The sequence below is a fragment of the Bacillus rossius genome, chromosome 1, assembly GCF_032445375.1.
Source record: "Bacillus rossius redtenbacheri isolate Brsri chromosome 1, Brsri_v3, whole genome shotgun sequence".
Lineage (NCBI taxonomy): Eukaryota > Metazoa > Arthropoda > Insecta > Phasmatodea > Bacillidae > Bacillus > Bacillus rossius.
Genome location: NC_086330.1, coordinates 166,541,192 through 166,562,596, shown reverse-complemented (window position 1 = coordinate 166,562,596; position 21,405 = coordinate 166,541,192). Strand labels below are relative to the sequence as shown.

Here is a 21,405-nt window from a genome sequence, read left to right as displayed (position 1 = left end):
AAATCTCGAGAATTTTAGGATTTTAAAATATCATTTCTTTCGAGATGGAGTGTTCCAAACCATTCGAGGTCCTGAACATCCACTTTTCGCAAAAGTGAAAGCCACAAAATTTCGAAAAATTGGAGGAAATTGTATTAAAATTAAGTCATTACTAACTAAAGTGTCCGGGGGATGGCGGAACGTTTACCCAAAGACGTGTTCTCCAACAAATTTGTGGTAAGGGGATTGGGGGAATGCAAAATACCAAAATTTCGAAAAATTTCTATAAATTTAAGAATACTTTTTTTACTATTTGGAGTGTTTCCGAGCCATTCGGGGTCCTCAAACTACCCTCCCCCCACAAGGAGTCAAAACCCAATAATTAAAAAAATTCCCAAAATTTCCAAAAACCTATTCTTTTTCGACTTGGAGTGTTTACGAGCCATTTGGGGTCCTCAACATCACCCTCCCCCCCCCCCCCCAGGTGTCAAAACCCCAAAATTTAAAAAATTTCAAATATCATTCTTTCGATTTTTATTGTTTCCCAGCCATTCAGGGTCCTCAAAATCACCCCTCCCCCTCTGGGGACAAAGCCCCAAAATTTCGACAATTTCAGGAATTTCAAATATAATTTCTTTCGAGATGGAGTGTTCCAAAACCATTTGAGGTCCTGAACATCCACTTTTCGCAAAAGTGAAAGCCACAAAATTTCGAAATATAAGAATATATGTAAATGGATTTTGGTATGTATGACGTCGATAAACTCTTACACCGTTTGACCGATCGCCATGAAAGTTGGCACATCGAAGTGTTTTTATCATTCATTTTTTTTGTAACTCGCCGCTATATGGCGCTGTAGCACATCAACTTCTAAACATTTCAACCGATCGCCCTGGGTAAACAGAAAATCATAGGTCACAGATACACAAACAGTAATTATGTGTCATTTCTTAATGTTCAACACACTGGACATATCGCTATCCATTTTGCTGTAACTCGCGGACAATATTTCACCCGGTGTTCAGCCCGGCCAAAGCCGGGTACTGCAGCTAGTGCTGTATAAAGTACCCGATAGAAAATGAATAGCACCGATGGTTTCCCGACTCGTGCACGCAACGTACAACTGATGTACCCGTACTTCGCTACGGCAGTCTACAGGCAGATCACTCTTGCGCCGCTCATTATACATGCCCTCCTTATGGGTACGCCACTGCCGCGCGATGCCCGTTGTCATGGAGACGCAGAAGGCATGAAAAATGCAAAATCCTATTCTCATGCAGACAAAGTACCCATTGTTGCCTGGTTTTAATCACCCATGAGATCTAATTTTCGGAAAATGTCATCCTGCGTAACATAAGGAACATTACTGTGAAGTTTCAAGTCTGTAAAATATATATACTTGAAAAAAAGGACAATAAAAAAACAAATTAAACACAGAGAGAGGAAAAAAAACAATAGTTTAGTTTTGCGATTTAAAGTAATAAAAATTATTTAAATATTAATTGAACTCTTATGAGGGTACTGATTGCTTCGTTGTTAATATCACACAGGTGGTTTTTACTTGTATGGGAAAATTAAGATTCATAAGGCATCTAGTGCGTGGCAACAATGTTAATAGGCAATATGAAATAAACTTCTATGCGCCTGCGGCATTGTCAACACACACTTCTTACGTGTACTGCATGTTGTATCTAACCCCCTCCAACGCATTTGATTCTAAATTGGACTTTTAGTAAGGATCCCTAATGTTATTGATAATATAATATAGCCTATAGGCTTCCTCGATAAAGTACTATCCAACAATGAAAGAATTTTTCAAATCGGACCAGTGGTTCCTGAGATTAGCGCGTTCAAACAAACAAACAAACAAACTCTTCAGCTTTATAATATTAGTATAGATTTTAATTTGATTAAATTTCCTATCGCAAAAAAAATCCTCATTTCATATCGACGTAATTTATTCCTATATATGTTAAATCTATTTGTTAGATAATTGTCGTACATCAACTTTAGGTTTATGTCAAATAGTTTCTGAAAAATGTAAATATATATATATTTTTTAATTATTGCATAAGGGGTGCGAAGTCTCTCAAAAACTTCATTAAACTATTTGGTTTTTAAGTTTACTGTCTTATTTTGCACAGTGAATCGCCTAACAAATTTTTGTTTTACTATGTAAGGGATACCAAAAATACGTTTTGTACACATAATTTTATAAATAAACATCTGATGTTTTAAAAACACATCGAAACTGTAGATTCATATATAGAATGTGTAGAAGAAGGAAAATTCTCAATGCATGAACGTCTGTATATGCTTCTGTTTATCGTTAGAACAGTTTGCATTTACAATAAAAAATATTTAACGTTTTAAAGTATGTGCGTGACATTGTATGTGCAAGATCATACATTATATAAATTTTTACATATTTTATTTCTCAAGAAATAGCCTACCAGTAAAATAGTCAAAGCCAAATAATTCAATCATGGTTATTAATTTGATGTCATTATCCATTGAATTTTTTCGCTGGTATATTTTTCCACGCTGTACCATTCCTTCGTAGGAGGGGAATGTCGTACAGTACCGACCGTCTTACAGTACCGACCATTCCGGGTTCTCACTTCTGAATACTAGGTAGCAGCACTTTGAAAGAATATGTGAATAACTTTTACCTTCATAGTCCATATTCCAGTTTAATAAGAAATACAAAATTTCTGGGAATACGTTTTATTGTTTCCTTATGGATCGTCATCCCGAGCATTTTTTAGAACTCCAGAGTCCACATGCCTTCAGAGATCTTTAAGATTTACCAAACATCAAGTAGATCTCTTCTTTTATAAGTGTTCCGAGCTACTTTCTAAACACAATTTTCCAGCCAATAGAATACACAACTGTGATGAGACTAGCGTCTGAAATGTTCATGACAATGATGTCAAGGTGATCTCACAAAAGGGCAAAAGGCAAGTAAGCAAGATTACACCAGGAGAAAGAGGGGAAAATGTTACAGTTTTAGTGTGAATAAATGATTCTGGGGACATTTTTGTTTCTCCGTTCTTTATTTTCCTTAATAAACACCGAGTAGATACTGTTCTGAAAAAAAAAGTTTTTCCTCCAGGAAGTATTTTCGCAAATGAATAATGTGGTGGGATCACTGCTAAAGCGTTCACTACTAAAGCTTTCTTGAAATGGTTTTGAGAGAAAAAACTGGAAGAACTAGTCCCAATAATTCTTGATGAGCACATCAGTCATAAGGATCTAGATGTTATAACGTTTGCTAAGAAAAACTCCTTCACATGGTAGGCCTACCAACACACACTACACATAAGCTGCAACCATTATATCGAGCGGTTATGTGGCCTTTAAAGAAACATTCAACCAAGCTTGCAGTGTCTGGATGAGGATGTATCGACACTAAAAAAATGTTCAGAAGGATGTTGCTGGTCTGGTTATCACTGCCTTCACTTAAACCTATAGAATTAATTTGGCACAGATAGCTTTTGTGTGTACAGGACTTTCGCATTTGAACCCAAATGAGTTTTCAAATTTGGATCAATGCCAGTCTGCAACTCCGATTCTACCTTAAAATTTGAAAGTTTTCAACTGAATAGGTTCGAAATAGAGACCTGCAATACGTCTTCCTCCAGCTGAGCTTACTGAACCGCAGTCAAGACCTTCTTCTTTCTCTCTAAACCGCCAGCTAGAATAGGGGAGTTTATCGGCTCTCGCATCGACCATTCTGATTAAATCTCAACCAAAATATTCTACAGCTCTTACTCCAACTAATCTCAATGAACCCCAAACAAGGCTTTAGTCATCAGCTCCCGATTCATCCTCACATATAAATTTTTACTACCTTGAACTTCGTTTTCTTCGAAAACTGTTTATCTCTACAAAATAATTGAAAAATATCTTCAGAGGTTAAGATGGAAAAAAATGAGTTTAACTAACATAACAATCAGATATCCTTACCTTTTAACTTATAAAAATATAATTGTGGAGGTAAAAAAAACTGAAGAGAATAGGTTCAAAGCAGAGGTCTGACAGAAATGAAAAGGAAGGTGAAAAAATAAAGATATTAAAGAGTTCAGGGCCACTGGAGAAATGGACAGGAAGAAAGAAGAAAAAATCAGTATAGATAATATAAAGAAACTAGACTTTCGTGAACATTCTAACAGGAAAAATCTTACAAGTATTGTACAAATGGGGCACCGAGACCTAGCTTCCGGCTGTGGATGGATGATTGTTGACATTGTTCCTCCGAGCGTAGATTCTCGTGATGTGTCGGAGTCCGTCATCTTGGATTGTGATGTCATGGCGGCCATATTGGATGACCTTTATCATTAACCTTGACCATTGACCGTGACCTTGATATTTGACCTTTCCCTTTGAACAGAACTTTGACCTTGACCCCAGCGGCCATCTTGGATATACCATCTTTAAATCGAGCACCCCGCTCACCAAAACTGCAATTATCGTAATGATCGTCATCTATAATTCTGACGTCATGTTTTCCATTTTATTTTCGTCTGCTGGAGACCGCCATCTGGGATGACAAGTCCGTCATCATAGATTTTTTTCTGTTCTGCTGGAGGCCGCTATCATGGATACCGACATCTTTGTTCCTGCTATTTGTTCCTAGATAGCGCGAGCGTAACTCTGTATCATCACATAAGGTCGATGTTCCATTACCTATCAGAACTGTTATGATCCTTATCGACCTATTAAATTAATTTTTTAGCAAAATAAATTGGAAGCGCTGTGTTTCGAAATATCGCAGCTCTGACCTCTAGATTGGAAAACATATGCCCTTAACCTCAAGGACATTCAGCCATTATCGGCCTGATAATTAAATAAGGTATAATAGACAACATATTCGGACTTGTAAAATTTTAATTCGAATGAATAATAGCATCGACATTCCAAGGACGGAACCACCATCTTACTTTCAGTAATTGCAACCGGGGGCGCTAGTTAACACTTGTCACCTGCTAGTGGACGTCACCGCCATTTTGTTTTCAATACTTGTTTCTATGAGCGCTATTGTCATGTAAAACACATGCCATCTGCTAGAGTGTGTTGCCGCCATGTTGTTTTAATTCGTAGACACAAGAGTGCAGTATTATTTATTCACAAACAGTCATCTCTCACGGTATCCACCATATTGAAAACTCGTAATTATTTAGCTATTTATTTGAGAAAAAATTCCAAAATTCATTACAAAAAACTGAAATTATTATACTGATTGATTCGATCGATTCCTGTCCTTATTAGATACTTAATCGAAACAATATTTTTTTTAATTTTATGTAAAAAAATAATACTAAACGATACAATATAACGAAAAACCAGAAAACCAGCTTAGTTTCCTAGCCAACCAGCAAGTAGTAAATCGTAATGTCCGCCATCTTGAAATTGGAATTATTTGACCTATAAATTCGAGAAACATTACAAAATTAATCAAAATATAATTTAATAAAATAATGATTGAAACGATAGATATCCATCTTTGGTTCGATTACCAACCAATTATAATGATAACTAAAGCTTAAAATTAATTTTAGTTTTTGTTTTCCCTGGAGTTTTTTTATCATCCACTCTACAAAAAACCACACCATACAATATACCTGTCCGACGGAATAAATACGTTGTCTAACATGGATGTCAATTTTTTTCAATGCATGAAATTCATTCCAACCAGTTCATGTACAATGCTATACGTATAGACCAAGTGTCTTTGGACCACGAGACCAGGTCATGTACAATTTCAGACATATAGACCAGATGTCTCTGAACCACAACACCTTCTTTGTCGAAAGCTAATATAACATTTTTCAAGCAGTCAAGACAAAGTCTTCAAACTGGCAGACCTATAGTATCAATAAAATTAATTACAAGTACTTAGACCAAACAGACCATGTTTTACAATTACTAAAGGACCTAGAATCCCTGAAAAATGTTTTATCAAGATCAAGAGGTTTTGAAATATTAAATATTAAGAGCTAATAAAAATTTGACTACGCACATTTAATGAAACGACACATATTAAACAAAAGAAAAGAACAAACACTACACACACGGGACGAACAGTACACACACAGACACAAAAAGTACACACACTGGACGCACAGTACACTCAGTACACGCACTGGACGCACAGTACACACAGTACACACAGTACACGTACTGGATGCACTCTACACACAGTTAACACACGCGATGCACAGCGCACACACAAACAGTACACACACTAGAGGCACAGTAAAACCAGTACACGCATTGGACAAACCACACACATTCAGTACAAACACTGGACACACAATAGACACATGGTAAACACACTGAACACTCAGTGCACACACTGTACACACAGTACACACATACACTAGATACAGAGTACACACAGAACATAAACACAGGAGACGCATTTGACTAAATAGGAATTATATTTTAACGAAAACTCAACTTATTGTTAAACGATCTCATCAGTTGAATACGATATCATGAGTAGCATACGTTAATACAGACTTCACTACGGACATTCAAAGAAAATGACGTACATTTACAAGTACATTCAACTCTGTAGGATGCGATAGACAATTTTTGATATGATATAATGGCTCCAACAGTCTTTTGGCTCCATCAGTCATTGGCCCAACAGTCATTGGCTCCAAACGTCAACGGCTCCAAAAGTATTTAGGTCCAATCCAAGTTTTAATGACTCCAAAATGTATATTTTCCAAAAGTCTAAGACCTTGCTGCCATTTAGCTGCTAGACTAGGAGGTTACGAATCTACCAGACTACGTGTCTTCATGGCTTCAAGTCTACGAGGCTACATGACTCTTAACTTTATTTGTTTCCATTCTGTGGCGAGAGTTAATTTATCTCATGCAAAAGAACTTGTTGCAAGTAGTCCCGATTCTTGCCAACGGAAGTCGTCACGTGTTGTGTTGAAGTAAAAATTATTTGTTTCTTTTATGTGGGATGCAGGATGCTCACTAACGATCCCAAGAGAAGAAGGCATTGCTAGACATCAAGGAGAAGGAAGTTCACTTTTTATGATAGTGCTTGTCAGCATTAAGCATAGTATTTAATAGTATTTGCTTAAATTCCACCTGATAAAAATAATTTTAGCAATAATCTCTGTAGAAAAACTTCACAATTTAAATGTAACTCAAAATAAAATTACGTGACTTATTAAGAAAATAAATTTTCGTGCAGATATCGATTAATAAGAAATAACCAGAAGTTCTATCAGAATTTCTGAAGAAGTACCGACAGGAATAATATGGAGCACATAAAGATGTGCTCTAAATTAAAATATTGGCAGTGATAATCAGGAGTACACAGAGAAAACTAACACACGTTTTTCTCGATATTAGTAGTAATAGGTGTATAAGGACCATAACAGCTCTGGAAGGTAATGGAACATCGACCTTATGTGATGAGACAGAGCAACAGAGGAACTAACAGCAGAAACAAAGACGTCGGTATCCAAGATGGCGGCCTCCAGCAAAACAGAAAAAACCAAGATGGCGGACATGTCATTCAAGATGGATGCCTCCAGAAGACAAAAACATAATGGCGGACATGATTTCAGAATTAAAGATGACGATCGTTACAAAAATTGCAGAATTGGTAATCAGGGCACTCGATCAAAGATGGTGGATCCAAGATACCCGCTGGGGTAAAGTTCAAATGTCAAGGTGAAAGGTCAAGAGAAAGGAAAATTGTCAAGGTCAAGGACAAAGGTTACCCAATATGGCCGCCGTGACGTCACAATCCTAAATGGCGGACACCGATACCTCACGAGAATCTGCTCTCGGAGGAACAATGTCATCAATCATCCATTCACAGCCAGAAGCCAGGGCTCGGTGCCCCATTTGTACACTACATCTACAGAAGACAAAACAGTGTGAATCATTTGTGGTAATTCATTTCAAGAAGATTGGGTGCAGTATTTTGAATGTGAAGTTTTGGCACATGTTGATTGTTCATTTCAAGAAGGCACATTTTATTTGAAATGTGACCTTTTACCGAAAGTTATCCTTAAACTAGTGCCATTAAATTTTGTCATGTTATGAAATTTTTCTTATGAAAAATTATATTAGAATTACTTACGAGCTTCGTTACACAAATATTATATTCAAATAATTGTTTTCTTTAGTCTCTTAGATATATGTATACGTTATAATAGTCAAATTATTAATCGTTAAGACGATAACACATTTCAGATTATGGCTGGTCGGTACTGGTCGACAATTCTTTGTACAGTAAATGTAAAGACTTTTTATCAATGGAAACGAAAATGATTTATAATCCATCTATACTATTATAAAACTGTATCTGTCTGTTTGTCTGTTTGTTTGTTTGGTTCGAGCATCACGCAAAATAAACTGAACCGATTTTGATGAACCTTTTTGTGTTTAAAAGCTCTTTTTTGAATTATAAACTGGCATTTATTTTATCTCGCTGAGATGATGGGAGCCAGAGGCATTATATAAAACCACAGTTTTGCATAATTAATTCTAACCTTCTCCTCGGCGAGACCATTCAGCTAAGTGAGACTGTGGCACCTAGCGAACTAACGACGCAAATAAAAGTTTAGTTTTGAATTTCCTCAATAAATGGCGTTGCCTGAAATTTTAAACGCGTTATCGCTTCGTGCGTTCGTCACGTCTTTGTTTTTTTTTTTTATCATCACGCAAAAACTGCTGGACCGATTTGTATGAAAATTTTGTATTTAAATGCTTATGATTAGACTTAAAAATTTGTAAATATTTTATCTGTCTAGAACACAAGAGTATCTTGAAAGAAATGAAAGATTAGGTTGTCCTGAAACAAACATAGCGTCAAAATTATTTAGAATTTTAGGTTCTACAAAGAATTACGAACGAGGCATTAAACAAACTCACACTCGCATTTATAATATTAGTAAGGATATCATAATCCAAGATGGCGTAGTGTTTTTATTTAAATTTTATAACTAATTAATAAAAATTTTCCCTCGTTGTGGTTGCATAAAAAATAGGGAAATTCAAATAGGGGGCCGTAACGAAAATTGCAATGGTGATGGTATAATTCATGTTGGCAGTCACGGCATCCTAATTTTTAAGATGCGTCTAAGCGTGGTTTTTCCATGGTGAATTTATGACGTTTTTATGAATTTTGAAGTCTTTGACATTTTAGGGAACTAAACCGGGAAATATATCCTCAAAACGGGAATTTTTCCTTCGAAATAGGGAAATCTTTAAGGGAATTTGTTAAATCTTGAGTCATATTTGAAGAATTTTGAGGAAATTTGAAACCAAAATGGCCTTCACGATCCAAACTGGTGGTTGGCACCAAGCACCACTGCCTGTAGTCTGGTCTCGGAGTAGGTAACATTTACATACTACTAGCATTACTTGGAATCAAATCCTAGGCATTGTCCTGCATATCTTGCTTTCTATATTTCTTCCTAGATTTATTCCGTCTACTTGACTATTTGACGCATAATAAGGAGAGAATTTAAATTTCATAAAAAGGAAGAAAATATAAAAACAGCAGACATCTGCGCGAAAAAAAAAAAAGATTTTGGAAATCTCCGCAAGCGCGAAGTCACCGACGTTTAAAAAAAAAACAGAGAACCAAACATCCAATGACGTCGCCATAATCACCAACATAGCGAACACAGTTTGGGGTGGCCGGTGACATTAGAAATGCACATGGGTAAATATTACAGGCGTAGGATCGTCGCGAACATAGCGAGCAGAGCGCCACGTAGCTTTACTCCGCAGTGAGGGGGTGCAGCTGCAGGAACTACTGTGAGAGATAGTGGCAGCTGGAAGATAACAGAGAGATGGAGAAAGAGACGGCAGAAGCGTGCCACTAGAGCTAGTGGCGACATGGGGAAGGGAGAGAAGGCACGGAGCCACGCACCTGATCGCTGAGCTGCCTTCCTCGACTGCGAGGCCCTGCAGCTGCAGGAACTACTGTGAGAGACAGTGGCAGCTGGAAGATAACAGAGAGATGGAGAAAGAGACGGCAGAAGCGTGCCACTGGAGCTAGTGGCGACATGGGGAAGGGAGAGAAGGCACGGAGCCACGCACCTGATCGCTGAGCTGCCTTCCTCGACGGCGAGGCCCTGCAGCTGCAGGAACTACTGTGAGAGATAGTGGCAGCTGGAAGATAACAGAGAGATAGAGAAAGAGACGGCCGAAGCGTGCCACTAGAGCTAGTGGCGATATGGGGAAGGGAGAGAAGGCACGGTAGCCACGCACCTGATCGCTGAGCTGCCTTCCTCGACGGCGAGGCCCTGCAGCTGCAGGAACTACTGTGAGAGATAGTGGCAGCTGGAAGATAACAGAGAGATGGAGAAAGAGACGGCAGAAGCGTGCCACTAGAGCTAGTGGCGATATGGGGAAGGGAGAGAAGGCACGGTAGCCACGCACCTGATCGCTGAGAGGCCTTCCTCGACTGCGAGGCCCTGCAGCTGCAGAATGTACTGTGAGAGATAGTGGCAGCTGGAAGATAACAGAGAGATGGAGAAAGAGACGGCAGAAGCGTGCCACTAGGACTAGGGGTGATATGGGAAAGGAAGAGAAGGCACGGAGCCACGCACCTGATCGCTGAGCTGCCTTCCTCGACGGCGAGGCCCTGCAGCTGCAGGAACTACTGTGAGAGATAGTGGCAGCTGGAAGATAACAGAGAGATGGAGAAAGAGACGGCAGAAGCGTGCCACTAGAGCTAGTGGTGATATGGGGAAGGAAGAGAAGGCACGGAGCCACGCACCTGATCGCTGAGCTGCCTTCCTCGACGGCGAGGCCCTGCAGCTGCAGGAACTACTGTGAGAGATAGTGGCAGCTGGAAGATAACAGAGAGATGGAGAAAGAGACGGCAGAAGCGTGGCACTAGAGCTAGTGGCGACATGGGGAAGGGAGAGAAGGCACGGAGCCACGCACCTGATCGCTGAGCTGCCTTCCTCGACGGCGAGGCCCTGCAGCTGCAGGAACTACTGTGAGAGATAGTGGCAGCTGGAAGATAACAGAGAGATAGAGAAAGAGACGGCAGAAGCATGCCACTAGAGCTAGTGGCGATATGGGGAAGGGAGAGAAGGCACGGAGCCACGCACCTGATCGCTGAGCTGCCTTCCTCGACTGCGAGGCCCTGCAGCTGCAGGAACTACTGTGAGAGATAGTGGCAGCTGGAAGATAACAGAGAGATGGAGAAAGAGACGGCAGAAGCGTGCCACTAGAGCTAGTGGCGATATGGGGAAGGGAGAGAAGGCACGGTAGCCACGCACCTGATCGCTGAGCTGCCTTCCTCGACTGCGAGGCCCTGCAGCTGCAGGAACTACTGTGAGAGATAGTGGCAGCTGGAAGATAACAGAGAGATGGAGAAAGAGACGGCAGAAGCGTGCCATCAGAGCTAGTGGCGACATGGGGAAGGGAGAGAAGGCACGGAGCCACGCACCTGATCGCTGAGCTGCCTTCCTCGACGGCGAGGCCCTGCAGCTGCAGGAACTACTGTGAGAGATAGTGGCAGCTGGAAGATAACAGAGAGATGGAGAAAGAGACGGCAGAAGCGTGCCACTAGAGCTAGTGGCGATATGGGGAAGGGAGAGAAGGCACGGTAGCCACGCACCTGATCGCTGAGCTGCCTTCCTCGACTGCGAGGCCCTGCAGCTGCAGGAACTACTTTGAGAAATAGTGGCAGCTGGAAGATAACAGAGAGATGGAGAAAGAGACGTCAGAAGCGTGCCACTAGAGCTAGTGGCGACATGGGGAAGGGAGAGAAGGCACGGAGCCACGCACCTGATCGCTGAGCTGCCTTCCTCGACGGCGAGGCCCTGCAGCTGCAGGAACTACTGTGAGAGATAGTGGCAGCTGGAAGATAACAGAGAGATGGAGAAAGAGACGGCAGAAGCGTGCCACTAGGACTAGTGGTGATATGGGGAAGGAAGAGAAGGCACGGAGCCACGCACCTGATCGCTGAGCTGCCTTCCTCGACGGCGAGGCCCTGCAGCTGCAGGAACTACTGTGAGAGATAGTGGCAGCTGGAAGATAACAGAGAGATGGAGAAAGAGACGGCTGAAGCGTGCCACTAGAGCTAGTGGTGATATGGGGAAGGAAGAGAAGGCACGGAGCCACGCACCTGATCGCTGAGCTGCCTTCCTCGACGGCGAGGCCCTGCAGCTGCAGGAACTACTGTGAGAGATAGTGGCAGCTGGAAGATAACAGAGAGATGGAGAAAGAGACGGCAGAAGCGTGCCACTAGAGCTAGTGGCGACATGGGGAAGGCAGAGAAGACACGGAGCCACGCACCTGATCGCTGAGCTGCCTTCCTCGACGGCGAGGCCCTGCAGCTGCAGGAACTGCGGCAGCTCGCCTATCTCACCGTGCTCTTGCACCACGCACAGCGGCTCCTCCTGGCTGCACACGCCCACGATGCGCGCGAGGTTCGGGTCTCGCAGCCCGGCCAGCCAGCTCGCCTCTCTCACCAGCTCCTGTCTGCGGGCACGTGTCGCTGCATTGCCACTTATCACCACGCATATTTCAAAATTAACATTACTGGTTTACGCCGAAATGTATATTTATATATATTAGAGTAATGGATGATTAATATTTTTACATTAACAAACATTAATTGGATTTTTCTTGGTTTATTTATGTTTTCACCTTACTTTTGTACTTTCCAGAGTGTTTTATTTGGACCACTGCGTTAACAGGAAATGGTGTATGAGTGTTAGAAATAATTGTTAGTGGTATGTAAATTTTGAGGCTTGTTTTGATACTGGTGCGTGATGTCGGTTTCGGGGGCTTGGCCATCACGTATTTCGCCAATTCGTAAACTCAATTATTAAAATCCCCCTTCCCCCCAAAAAAAACAAACAAATTTCCCGCTTTCAAGAAAATTTCCATGTTTAAGAGAATTTTAGTTATTTAATGCCTTTAAAAATTTCAGATACTTGAAATGTCTATAAATTGGCTTAAAATTTCGCAATTAAATTTAATCAATCTACTGTCCTTGGATCATAACCATAACTTAAATTTGATATATCTGGTGTGAATTTTGATGTATCAATTTCCTTTGAATGTAAAACCAAACTTTTTTCATTAATAAATTATCCTTTATTAAAATACATATATATATATGTCATCGGTTGCAGAGTCAACAGTGCAAACCCGACGAGGATATTAAAAAAATTTCTTGCATATAAACTATTTATATGTACACCAAGTTATTCATATGCATATTTATATAAAAATCATTTAAATAACGCATATTTATATATGTTTTATACATATGCATATAATGATATATAATCGTCCAAATGTTACATTTTAGAGCAAGAGTTTGCAAGGCTTCTTTTGTAGTTGAAAATGGCACAATCTTTCGTAGATTTTCTTTTGTATGTTACTTGAGATATACTGATGTAATTTTTTCGTGTATTTCTGTTACCAAATCTGCACAAATTATATTTGTATCATATAAAAAGCAAAAAAAAATGACTTGCATAAATGTTTACTATTCCTTAGTACATCTTTGAATATTGTCATTCATGAGAAACTACACAATCTAGGTCCCTCCTTATTCAGACCTAGTAATGCCCTTTTATTCTTGCGATCTCGAGAGAGCATCCTGCATACCACATAAAACAAGGACTACTGAAAAACGCACACACACTTATGAACACATGTTACGTGTATTATATAAATGGGAAAAATAATTTATATTCAAAAATATTTCGAAATATTTTATCGCTCAAGCATTCAATCTGACATGAGAAAATTCGACACATTTGTTGGTTAAAAGCAGATCTACTTGAACTACGTGCTTATTACTGGAAAATTAACTCAAAATAGATTTGTCTAATGCTTACATATAAAAGACAAAAGAGTTTAAAAAATTTCAGTCGTTATTGAATGTATACACTTATGATCAGTGCAGGCACAATAACCACAAATTAATCTTGACCTGGTTGACAATGAATTTACTGAAGAAAATATTTTAATAACTTGCATAAAGCTGGAAGTCATGAAAATCATGACTGTGTAAAAATTACATAATGAAATTTTTTTTTTATATAGTTGTGGCAGGTTGTTTTCGTGAAGAAGACGTTTAAAAATACGTGTCATGAATTGTAAAGCAATAGTCAAATGATAGAGTACAAAGACGGGACTAAAAATGTGTATGCAGTATAGTAAAAATTATGTTTCTAGTCTTAAAAGTGATTATATCATAATCTCTTTGATTTTGACAAGAAAACTTGACTCAAAGGATGTTATAGTTTTAAAGAAGACAGAAGACGATGAAATTAGCATTTCCGCGAAAAGTGAGAATAACTTTAAAAGTTATTTTTAACTTTCCGCTGTTTGTAAAACTGATCAAAAATTAGCAATAATTGTTGAAGACGATAATGAAGCTTCAACGTCAAAGAAGTTGAAACATTACAGTAATCTAGATAACGAGGATAATGTTTATGTTGGTAATGATGATACTCGTAGCTGCGATGATGATAAATACTTTGAGGCTGGTGATCCAGCATATATTTATGTGTAGATATTTCCAGAAAATTGTCAGTAAAGGTGTAAATAATATGGTACATGCAGATAAATATGCAAAGTGGGACGATAAAACATTAATTGATGAACAGTCAAAGAAATTTATACGCTTCTGTTTGGGCAGGGTATTTTTCGCACACAAATGAGATATGCTGTATACTTTAAGTACTGAGAGAATAAAAATTAATAGAAAAAATATAAACATGAAATTCAAAATAATTTTGCATTTAAATTGATCATAAATTATACTTAACAAGTAATAAATTCTGTTTTTATCTTGTCATGAAAAATGTAAATTATATGTACGTCGATTTTGGTGCACAGGGAATGTTGGTGTGTATTTTGTTTTTGCTATATGAGTGTCTGTCGTGTATAAGTGTTTAAATTTGTTTATGTGCGTTGAACTTTACGTATTTGATGGTGAATGTATGTAGAATTTTTTGTCGATAATGATGAATTTGGTCGAATGGGGCATCGATGTTAACAAATGTTGTTCGCAATGGGCGTCGATAACAGAACATGTGCCTCAAATTGTTCATCGATGAAAATAAATAGGCATCGTTTGTGCGTCGATGATAATGAATGTCCGTCGATGATTTCAAATTTGCGATGAATTGTGCATCGATAATTATTATGGTGGGACGATAATTATTATTTTGCGTCGATTATTACGACTGTGTGTCAATGATGGCGAATGTGCGTCGATAATGGTAAATTTGCGTCGAATAAAGCGATAACGATGGTGAATGTGCATTGAATCGTGCGTTGATGTAGGCCTATGTGCGTAATTTTGTGCGTATAAGATGGCGTATATTTATTGATTTTAGCGTCTATAATGAATAATTATGCGCAATATTGTGCGTCGATGATGAATGTGTGACAAAATTTGCGTTGATAATTAAAAAAGCGCGCAGAAATGTGTGTTGATAAATGATCGTGATAGGTATTGTATGTTGGTTATGTAAAATATGCGTGGATTATGGATCGGTGATAGTGGATATGCAATCAATTGTGCGTGGAAATGTGCGTGGATGATTAATATGTGTGGTAATGTGCATCTGTGATAAATATATGTCCTTTTGCGCGTAACTGATGGCAAATGTACATAGAATTTCACGACAAATATGATGAATTTGCGTCAAAATGTATGATAATGAAGATTAAGCGTCGTTTGTGCAACGAAAATTAATATTTTACATGTACAATGGTGCATGTGCGTCGATTGTGCGTCGATGATAGATATGCGTCGATAGTGTCGAACTTGTAAATAATTTTGTTACATTATGGTAATTAGTTTGTGTTCAAAAGGCCTGTGTGTGTATCCTGAGTTGTAGACAGTCTCATAAGGATGAAGGTATTTACAGACTGTTGTTAAGAATACCGAGTATTGCATCTCATGATCTGCCAAATCAAATCTATGCTATACAGTTCTTATCTTATATTGTCAATTATAATTGGCTGAAGGTTACCCTGTTTGTGAAATATTGGATCTATAGGCGCAAAGAGTTCCGAGTATGATTCTAGGGAATACGTGATACATAACTAATATGACTTTAGAGTATGCTACGTGGATTGTAGTCTACAGTACCTAATAAATTTTTCATTTCATGAATATTTTGTAAACATTGTAGACCATGAGACATTTATCTACCCAAAAATCATTGCAATATGATGTTTAGTTTTCAGGATAGGTTTATTTTTTATTTATAACGCTTATGATAAAACCCTAAACTTTTAATCACCAAATTTTTTGTAAATATTAAACCATTTATCTAATTGCAGTATCAATTTCTTCCCAGTATTGTTAGATATATAAAATATTTTTTTGGAAAAATACACATTTACAAAATAGGTTTAAATCAGAAATTACATGTTTCCATTCAGAAAAATATAGGAAAACTACCATGAAATGATTTTCAAGTGTTAAAAATAAATATAAATATTTTCGAGAGAGCCAGCGAGACCGTATGGGTACCATCAATGGTGCTTTAAACTATTGAATGATTTCAATACCGTATATTTTTGGGAATATTTTCATAATATTTTACGATTGCTTATGATGTTTAAGATGGCAGCTATGACGACCAAAAGGTGGCGATTGTGTATGTGCCAGGTGATTAAAACTGGTACACTCTTGCAGCTAACGAATGAAGCTATGTGGCTTTGGCAATAACACCATCTATAAAACGACAATAGTATCAAAAATAGTGGCTACCGTGGCTGTTATGATGTCACACTGGTGGGAATAGTATATATATTTTGGTAACTGCTAGTAGGTAGTATCCTGTCTACATTTCGGAGAAAGGATATTATTTTTTCAATTACCCTCAACGGGATAGAATCAAGATCTCTGAATTCGATGATGTAGGGAAGTTACATATATAATATATTTTTGTTACAAATATTTAAAGAATTTTTAATATATTTTTGTAATTTTAGGTAGAAACGTCATTGATGTGACAAGATTCACTTTACGTGTCAAACTTCAGTTGTGGTTAAGGTAGGGGGTTTAATTGAAAATTTTTCGGAATTTCACGCTATTTCATTGACAATACAAGCCACCAAACGTTTTGTGGGATAAAAGGGAAAAATGTTACCTTAAAACTGAAATGTTTTTGTTGAAAAAAAAGTTTACTTTGGAAATTTTAAAATTAATTTTGGGAAATTTGAAGGTGAAGTTCACCAAAATGGTAAAATACAAGATGGCGGTCCCCTGAAACTGACATCACGTACAAGTACCAGCGTCAGCTACAGCTACACTACACTTGTATAATATCCCTTCTCTTTTGTGTTATTAATTTAAATAACATATTTTGTGTTATTGTACCCACACCATACAAGAATCCGTTCGTCTATAGTACTTTTTAAAATCATGTATATTCCTATAGACACGCGATACTGACACCCACCGTATGATAAGACCTACGAGTCATGAAATGAAACAAAAAATACCTTTCGGCACAGCCTACAGGTGAAGGTAGATTTAGAACTTCTTATTACTTATATAAATATTTTGGAAGCTTCAATAAAATTCTGGAACATTTTTATATACTCCAAAATTACAAAATGGCCAATTAAACATTTTACCATTTTTCATGCAGTGAAAATATTATGAATGTTTTTAACTCAGTGCATCCAGCATTGAAAAACTTAGAACGAATTTCATGTTATGATAAATAAAGTAGTTATTTGTTGAACCTTCTAACACTATGTTTCATCCCTTGCATCAATAACGTGGGCGTTTGATTGTTTTTGCACCAAGGTTTAAGATATTATAAGTTGGTTTAAAATAAATTTGAACGAATTTGATGCAAAGTATGTTTTGAATTCTTTTTAAATTTCATTCCTAGTTTTTACGGTTAAAATTTGTTTCATCAAAAATTGTTTCAATCAAAGTTTTAGATAAAATTTGGGATTGATACAATATATTAAAACGGATTTGATTAGTATAACTTAATAAAAAAGTAATTATTTTTTTACTTTCAAACTGTGGTTTTCCACCGCTTTTAGTAATGGTTGGTTAAATTTAAATTATTTTAACAAAAGTTTGAGATAATATTTAGATTTTTAAACCAAAATAATAACATATTCAATGGTTTACATGGTAAAGAAGTTCTATTTATATTCTTATTTCAAACAGAGAATATACAACTCCTTGCAGGTATAGTAGGTAGTATCAAAAATTTGTTTAGACAAAATTTATGGTATTACTATTAAGAGATATAAGACGTTTAAAAATGTTACATTCCACATAAGATTTATAGCAATTTTTCTGTTTTTCAGAAAACCTTCCTGATTTCTACCTCTTTGGTATGGCTCTGCCCATTAACGAACTCGACCGAGATTTTACATAACTATATTTTATGTAACAGTTTGGAAGTGCTTTGTAAAAAAATACGTCTGTTATCGTATCCATAAAAATGTGATATATATATATATATATATATATATATATATATATATATATAGACACAAATTCTTAAGTTGGCTATATTTTTGGGGTGAATGGACCATGAAATGAAAACTATATAAAAATTTTCCGGAAGTCACACCATGGTAACGGCTACAATAAATAGTATTTCTTCAAAATCTACTTAAAACAGGAAATAAAATAAAGTGTTTTATCATCTCCATAAAGTATCCTAGTGCCCTACGGTCTAATATAAAATTAATGATTTTTACAGTGTTTGATGTCAGAATTTTATTAAACTGCCTGCATTAAAAATTGTTTGATATTTAGAAATTCACTAAATAAAAATAAAATTACTAACCATAATTTCTAAAATATAACGTTAATATTCACATTTGAATTTTGGAAATTAATAATATTTTCTGTAGTGTAAAATATAACGATCTTTTTTTATAGCTTTTAACAACAAAAGGTGAAAAATATTACTACACAAACAAATAAGAACTCAAAGAACGTTGAAAAGTAATATTTAAACTAATACAAATAATTACTTGGATGATTATAAATACCTACTTTTAATATATGGTCAACAATATGTTAGGTTTGAAGTTACATGTTATAACTGTTTCTGCAACATGCGGAACTCTTAATAAATAAGGTTCGGAATGTTCTATTTACTGATCGTTCTGTTGTTGTAACGAAAATTGGATTTTTACTGCTTCCATGAAGTCTGTTCCTGTTGTTGCACCCTTGTTAATTTTTCACAGCGCAGATTATCTTTCCCTAGTTCTTAAAGTGGATTGCAAAATAACTGATTTAATATTTATTTGATGTATAGGTCAACAATTTTGATATAAATTTTGCTTCTTTAAAGACGTTAGAAGATATAGGCCTACATATTTGTTTTCATTTTAAATTAAATTGAAATAATTTCGGAATCAAAAAATATAACTTTTAGACTGTTACTTTTTGTTGGAATAATATATAAAAAGTAACGTAACGTTCGTTAAATTAAAGGAAACAAAAAATAAGTATTTCAAATATTTTAATTTTTTACTTTTTATGACAAGTAATTGTTAGAGAGTAAATTAATTCTGTAAAAATTTCACTTTTATAAAGTTTCACTTGGCACGTCCATTTATATTTACGAAAACTAATATATAGGAAAAAGATTACGCTTCAACACGCGGGTTCGTCATCTTGACGAATGCGTAGCTTGCGTATAGCAGAAACGTGCTTGGGCATTTAATTTTCAATTTAATGTGCGCGCAAATTTCGTTGCATGCTGAAATTTCATTCTCAACGCACCCAAATAAGTATAACTTAAAAATAAAATACAGTGCAATTCTTCAAACTGTTATGTTTTTATTTTATATGCACGCTCAGGTGCACAACTTTGCCGTGTTTACAGAGACGTGAGGACTATTCGACTCACCTTGTCGCGTCTCCACAGCCTCGCCAGAGCGACTTCACTATCACCAGCTGCTTCTTGTGACACGAAGACGTCCCATATTCGGGGACGCTTTCCGCTTCGCACAGGTGGACCTACCGACAAAAAAACATACATGTTCCCTCTAAAAAAGGGGACAGATATCAAACTACTCATTCCCCACTTTACATTTAATCCTTCGAGCAACCTGTTGAAGTGCATAACATTTCTTAACACAGTACGTTCATAAAAGAACGTCCCAGTTATAAATTGTAATAGTATAAACTCTAGGCGTTGCAGAGGGTTGGATTGAAGATCATAATTAAAGATTAAATCAAACCGTTTTCGATAAGCGCATGCACGAACACTGCTTTGATGTTTTCTCGCTTGCAGCGGCACCTTGCAAAGTGGCGATTCCTGAGCGTAAAGTGCTTTGTGTTTTGCAATTTGCTAAGAGTGCTTCTATAATATCAGTTCAACGTGCGTTTAGTTTAAAATAGAATTGTGATCTCCCATGTGGCAAAAATATCCGCCGATGGTATAGGAAATTCGAGACGACAGAGCTCTTTTTCCCTGGCCACAACGTTCAACTGAAATAACGCCATGCCATTTTTTTCCTTAAGGGCGCCGTTACTTAATGATTTGCCTATTGCTTCCATTACTCCGGACTTGTTAATCAAAGTGTGTGGAGAATTGGACTTTAGGTTGGATGTGTGCCGTGTAACTGAAGGTGCACATATTAAAAATTTGTATGAAAAACTATGTTAGTATACCTTGATTTTGATTTATGATTTATTGTAACCAATCAAAATAAACTTCTTTAATATACCATTTAAACAGGGTCCACACGTGCAAACAATTACAGTACGATACAATAGTATGTCCGGCACAGGCTTCATTCAGGCTGTGAAGCTGTGGAACTGACCACCATCTTGAATTGTGAAGTCACCACTGCCATCATGGATGACCTTAAGCTTGACCTTTGACTTTGACATGACCTTTACATTCAGAATTTGCCCACAATTCGGCAAATATGCCCAAAATTTTCACTTTTGGAAAAAATAATTTCGCCAAAAAATCTTAAAAAATTTTAAAAATAAAAAAAATTGTCTGTTTCGAAGGAAAAGCTCCCGTTTCAAGAGAAAATTTCCTGTTTGAATCCTCAAAAATGCCAACTACTTCGAAATTCCTAAAAAGAGTTAAATTCCTTAACAAGCCGCTTTAAACCGCACCTTGACGATTAGGATGCCATGGCCGCCATCTTGTATTAAGTCATAACAGTTGAATTTTTTTTGCCACGATCTTGAAAATCCGTTAATTTAATGCCTTAAAATCGGGAAATTTTTTAAAATGTACAAAAAATTATCAAATAAATTTTAATAAAAACAGATTTAAAAACACCATTGCACATGTCCTTTTTCGTCGCCGTGTTGGGTTCTAGAAATGTTACATGTTTAGTTACGCCTGCCCACTAAAATGTGTATGATGTCATCGTTTCACCTTTAGTTATGGATGTCATCTTGGATTAAGGAACATTGCAATT

General features: G+C 37.1%; 1 protein-coding gene across 1 annotated transcript in view; it reads right to left on the bottom strand.

Moving 5' to 3' along the window:
* The window catches only part of LOC134527097 (discoidin domain-containing receptor 2-like), a 745,508-nt gene that overhangs the window by 60,991 nt on the left and 663,112 nt on the right, over positions 1-21,405 (bottom strand). Inside the window, exons 13-14 of the mRNA XM_063359451.1 lie at positions 19,869-19,978; positions 12,296-12,468 (exon numbers count right to left, since the gene is read on the bottom strand). Of these exons, the coding sequence (XP_063215521.1) occupies positions 12,296-12,468; positions 19,869-19,978 (283 nt within the window). The remainder of the gene's footprint in view (positions 1-12,295; positions 12,469-19,868; positions 19,979-21,405) is intronic.